We start from the raw sequence: 6,189 nt of genomic DNA, 5'->3' as shown, positions 1-6,189 counted from the left end.
GGCTAAAGGCGCCTTTTCATCGTTGCTTTGGAGCGCGCTCTTGAGATGTCGATCAGGCGCCAAGGTCCGCCTCGTCCACGCCCATTGGCTGCAGCCTCTGGAAGGCGTGGCTAAGTGACGTGAGCTCGTGCAGCGTGGGGAGAGAGCGAGAGGGAGAGAGAGGAAAGGGTTGGGGGGAGGGCGCCCGGCCCCCGAGTCCCTTTCCTTAAGGCAGCCCACGGCTGGGGGTGCACTCAGTACGCTGTTTAAGCGCCAGGGAGCGGGGCTGTTGGAAGGCGCTCCCAAAGTCCGCGAACTCTGGCTGGGACATTTTGAAAGCAATTTATTTGCTCCACGCCCCTCCCCTCTTCTCCGCCCCCCCAGCCGAACCCCGCGGACGGAACGGAGCACCCTCCGGCTGTTGGCTCAATCGATGAGGCTCTAGCCGGCCGAGCGAAGCCAAAAAGCCCTTAAGAAGAACTAGCGAAGTCCCCCATCGCTTGCCGTTGGATTACTACATTATTCCGAGTGACCGAAGCGGCGGAGGAGACTTGGATCACATCATCCCTGATTATAATATTATAGGAGGTGCCCGCGCTGCCGGAGAAGCTCATTAATAATTATATTAATAATAGCGCGAGGAGGCGCCTCGCGGGCGATCCCTTTTGCTGGCGCGAGCCCGGGGACAGCAGCGTCCGCCCGGGGGCCGCGCGCCCCACTCCCCGCGTCGTCCCGCGCCGCCCCGGCTCCCGGCGCTCCCGTGAGCGCGCAGCCCTATCGATGTTCGGCATCCAGGAGAGTTTGCCGAGAGCCGGCTCCGGCCTGAAGGAGGAGCCGTTAGGAGCCGCCATGCCTTCTGTGCGTTCGTGGATGCACTCTGGCGTAGTGGATGCCACCACTGCAGCACAAAGGTAAGTTTGACACTCCGAGTGGCACTCGGGACGGGCACTCATTACGCTGTCTATTCGTCAGACGAGCGGTTTGTGTGTGTGTGTGTGTGTGTGTTTGTGTGTGTGCGTGTGTGTTTGTGTTTGTGTTTGTGTGGGAGTGAGAGAGAGAGAGAGAGAGAGAGAGAGAGAGAGAGAGAGAGAGAGAGAGATATTAATTAATTTGACTCAGATCCCTATGTCACACTCTCTCGTCTTGTCCTTCTCCCTCTGTCCACCTGGACACCTTTCACCATTTAGTATATTTCTTGTACTCACTAAGCTGGTGATAAATATCAGGGGTGAGTTTCAGGGGGGTATTCTTTGTTATTTTACCGCCTCTAATCAATGACCTGATGCTGCAGCTAAAGGCAGTGGACCTGGTCCGAGAACACCTATCTATCCATGCAGTGTCGTCGTCGTAAACCCCCCCCCCCCCCCCCGTCCACAGGGAAAGCCGCTTCTGCGGAAATCCGCGACCTTTGTGAATGTGCGCGTGTTCGATTATATATGTACAATAATCCCACGGTTGTCTCACGATCAATATATATATCATCGTTTCCCATGGAATATCCTTCGTGCAGGTGCAGGGCTCAGTCACCTGAGAATTTTCACGCTTTACTATTGGGATACCTGGCGAACATGCAAGCGACCTCATCGAAACAAAGACGACGTGTAAACAGTCAAAATGTATTTGCTGTAAAAACAATCCAACACGTCTTCGGCGATTAAAAAACAACTGCTTTCGTTAACGTATTGTCGGTGGTTGATAACTACTTAACTTCACTACAGTTTTCGTTATACTAATGAGCACGAAGCACCTGCACAGAGGCTTTATCGCCTTCTCGGCGTTTACATGTAAACTTGAGATTAGGCATATCCGAGTACAGGAGTGCATGTGTACCTGGAAATGTAATTTTAGACGTTACAGTGGGATTATAATTCATCCTGTGCGTTATACTCGGCACTACGCGACTTTAATGAAAGGACACACACACACACACACACACACACACACACACACACACACACACACACACACACACACACACATATATATATATATATATATATATATATATATATATATATATATATATATATATATATATTACACGTGGGAATAATTGGAGCAAAATGAGATACCAACGTAAACCTCATTCCCTAGTCTCTCTGCAGAGTGTTTCTCTGGATGTTTCATTTTTATTCAGAATAACATTCACAAAGACAATTTCGCTGCAGATATCACAAATGAGTGCATATAATATATATATATATATATATATATATATATATATATATATATACATACATACATACATACACACACACACACACACACACACACACACACACACACACACACACACACACACACACACACACACACACACACACACACACACATGTGTCTTAAAAATAATATCAATGACTGTTCGTATCGAGTGTGCAATTCGACCCCTATTGTCTAATTTCCAACATTGTGCATATGTATTATATATACCACGAGCAATTTGGGAATCTCCGCGCGTAAGGTCGCAACTTACTCGGGCCTAGTCTCTCAGTTTGACGTAGTGCACGAGGAGAATGAAAAGGTGTCAGGAGGTGGGATGTGCTTCACACATCTCTGTCTGAAATTGCGCTCAAAGTTTCCCTGCATTTGTCCTCTCGATCGGTGCACGCATGGAATAGATCCCTGCGCGACCCGTGCTCCCGCTTCTGAAATCCCTTGTTTACTTGGCTGTCACCGTGAAAATTGGAGTCTGTCATGGAGGCAAACTACACGGCCCACGGCTGCACTCGGCGATGCTGACGATTTCACGCTCTGCCCTTGCATTGTTGGCCGAGTGGGTGTCGTCGCAACGGTTACAAAGCGGAGGATAAACACGAAGTCCCCGGGTCTTGAGAATTACGAATTACAGGAGTCGGGCTCATCCGGAGTGGCTTGTTTCCAGTTAGGGGCTATTCTTAATCGATATATTGAGTTCGTTTATCTATCTGCTTTTGTCCATATGTCTAATATGTTATGTGGAAAGTGCTTCGGTCTCTACCCTAACCCTAACCCTAACCCTCGGTAATGGACCAGAACATTACAACTGTTGCTTTTATACGACGATCAGATCGCACCGCTTTCTGACCGATGGTGATGCAACATCGTTGCCAGTGCTTTCTTGTTGGGATGGGATGCGACTCGGTGCTTCAGCAAATGCTAAAGACACCGGTCATTGACTCCACAATGGACTAGAACATCTGTTTTTGCACTCGTAACCCTTCTCTCCTTCCCAACCCTCGGGTGTCTCCGCAGTGGCATCGCGTTGGCGAGGGCGCATTTTGAGAAGCAGCCGCCGTCGAATCTACGTAAATCCAACTTCTTCCACTTCGTACTTGCGCTCTACGACCGACAGGGTCAACCCGTGGAAATTGAGCGTACATCTTTCGTGGACTTTGTGGAAAAAGACAGGGTGAGTGGCTTCTCGTTTTCCTTTGTACACACTCTCACGCTCTCCATCCGCCTTCACTCTCCCTATAAACTTGAGGATCTGTACGGTATTCCTCCACGAACCCCTGAGGATCTGTATGGGGGGGAATCTATCATGAACCAGCTCCCATCTTTCACCCCACACACCCAACCCAGCTCATAACAGGTAAAGAAAGTCAATATCCCAAGTCTCAGTTTTGGTTCTCAATATTTTCTTTTGCTTACATGAGTCATGCTTTCAGAGAAATTGTGCGAAAATTGGATTTTATAAATCCACTGTCGTACCGTCACACCTTCAGAAGCTTGACAGCCCACACTTGCGTTCCAAGCAGTAAATTGTAATCAAAGCACAACAAGCTGCGGCTAAGGCAAGCGAAATGCATGCTTTGCCTTCTTATTTTGGCGCGAAAATAACGCGCGGGACGGAGTTGGCATTTAAGACACAGAATCGAGTGTTCGTACCTGGAAGAAATTGACACATGGGGCCGTCAGTGTTTGGCGAATGAGCACTCACATTTTCGTTGCTATTTTTCTGTCGCAATGTACGTTGCCTGATATAATCTGATACCTAAGAGCCGTTATGATTTCGCTCGGAGCACGTGGTGGGAGGCCATCCTTCGGCATAGCGAGTCTCTCCACCAAAGGTCAAATCCCTTACATAGTAATCACATAAAATAAAAAAGTATAACAATCATTGCAGTTGTGATCATAAGAAACAAGATATTTACTGATGCTTATAATATATATATATATATTTATTTATTTTATCTCCTTTATCTCAAATGCCCTGTTGTAGGAACCGAACAATGAAAAGACGAACAACGGCATTCATTACCGGCTTCAGCTTTTGTACAGCAATGGTAAGTTACAATAAAGTGCAGTAAAAACATTTCACAAACTTGTATTCTCTGGTAATTCGCTCGGACAAATTGAGGACACCGCAGCTGAACGCTTTGTGCTGCTATACGGAAAACGCGGGCGCGGATGATTTGACTTTGAAGAGGGGTGAACTCTGTAATTGCGTCACAACTCGATGGCGAGTGTTTGTTTAAGTCTGAGGGAGGTATTTGATTAACCATTGCACTTTGGAATCACTAAACGCTGGACTGTGGGGCTTGTTAAGGGGATTTTGGCCTCAAATCCACTAGAGGCGCCTTTGGGAGACTGGTGTCGTCACTGCCAGCAGAAAGTGTGAGAAAAGGTAACTTGCAGTGAGTGCTGCGCAACCTCTCGGCCCATTGTTGTTTGGCCGCAGTACTTTAGTCTGGGAAAAATTCCTACCTGTAATACCTGATGGGTATTAGGAAAGCGTGGCGGAACTCCACGACGCTTTATGCTGCAGGCGCAAACTCATTTCAATCCGTGCAAGTCGCACAACTCCCGTTGATGCTAACAACGTGACCTGTGCACGCAGGTGTGCGCACGGAGCAAGACTTGTACGTGAGACTGATTGACTCCATGACCAAACAGGTGAGAGTCCTGCTGTTTGAATCGCAATCTGCATGCACAGCACGTTGTACTTCTCGACGTGTTCGTGCCCAGTCTCACGCTTTCTAATGTACGTGTCATACGTCATCACGTTTGCACAATTTTTATTCATGCATTCATTCATTCACCTGTAACTCGTGAATCTTTCCTTCGTGTCTGCACATTCGCACCCGCGAGCCGCGTGCGATTCGCTCAGTTCAATACACCGTGATGATCCTTCTTGGCAATTTCCATCTCTTGTTCACGACAGATCAAAATAATGTGACGTCATTTAATCCCAAGATCGAGTTAACAAAACGTACTCTTTAAAAGAGAAAGCTTAAAATCTCCATTGACATTTCGCTCACATTTGCACCATACCTTTGAACGTTATTTGAACAGGTAGTGATCTGGGTTCAAACTTTTCCCTTCTCCTTTGAGCGTTGAAATATTCGCATCTTGTTATTTCCGAGCGCTTTAATGACATTTGCATTTGGTTCGCTTCCGCATTTTCTCCCCTGGAATAAGTAGACCGCTGGCGTGGAACACTTGTAATTAGCAGTGTATTATTTTAGCGAGATCAATTTAAATGAGGAGTTTCCATGCATGAAAACCTGCTTATTGTCGTTTCGAAAGGAGCCAGGGAAGGCTCGGGCCGCATTTTCCCACCGAAAGCAAAGGCCACGTTTCACGCTTTTGGACCGATGAGAGCAAACAAAACGTGTAATTGTTTCAACGTGTCGTGTTTATTTGATTAAATCCGTCTTACTTCGTCAACACAGAAACTTTTCCTCTATCCCCCCCTGCACCCAACACCACGATATTTAATAGTTATAGAGGCCGCACGTCTATTCAGTCGCACGTCACTTATGTAGAAATTTGAAGCACCTTATGCCAATGAGACATGTTTCGTTTGCTATTTAATCAACTGCGAAATGAGGTTTTCAGTGTCGATAAACTTGCAAACTTTCTTCGACTGAAGGGCACCCTCGCCTTTCATTTCTTATCGATTGCGCAAGGTGCACCTTTGACGCGTAAACAAAAATAATTATATGCGAATGGGACTTCCTTACGCATTGGGTTATATCGGCCCTCAAAGTAAATGCGTAAAGGTCAAAACGTGCCTAAAACATGTTTCTATGTTTATTTATGTAAACGCGTGTTGTTTGAAAACCCTCCATGTAGGATTTATTCTTCGCATTTGTACGTGTCCCGGTCCCGTTGCGTAAAGTTTACGCAGCGCGGCCAATTTTTTACGCACTTTTAATTAGCGAACTGATCGATAATAGTCCGTTAAACTGACGCTGCATTGTCTGGAAATTTGATTTTCAGGATCGA

The 6,189-nt window shown here is 46.8% G+C and overlaps 1 protein-coding gene across 1 annotated transcript in view; it reads left to right on the top strand.

Moving 5' to 3' along the window:
• The first annotated feature begins 259 nt into the window (after positions 1 to 259).
• LOC144890694 (transcription factor COE3-like) overlaps positions 260 to 6,189 on the top strand; it is a 10,585-nt gene continuing 4,655 nt past the window's right edge. The window contains exons 1-4 of the mRNA XM_078772143.1: positions 260 to 890; positions 3,211 to 3,367; positions 4,181 to 4,244; positions 4,799 to 4,854. Of these exons, the coding sequence (XP_078628269.1) occupies positions 760 to 890; positions 3,211 to 3,367; positions 4,181 to 4,244; positions 4,799 to 4,854 (408 nt within the window). The 5' untranslated portion in view covers positions 260 to 759. The remainder of the gene's footprint in view (positions 891 to 3,210; positions 3,368 to 4,180; positions 4,245 to 4,798; positions 4,855 to 6,189) is intronic.

The sequence above is a fragment of the Myxine glutinosa genome, chromosome 2 (genome assembly GCF_964187855.1).
Source record: "Myxine glutinosa chromosome 2, kmMyxGlut1.1, whole genome shotgun sequence".
Taxonomy (NCBI): Eukaryota; Metazoa; Chordata; class Myxini; order Myxiniformes; family Myxinidae; genus Myxine; species Myxine glutinosa.
Note: the sequence above shows the minus strand (reverse complement) of the source record. Positions and strands in the feature narration are given on the sequence as shown.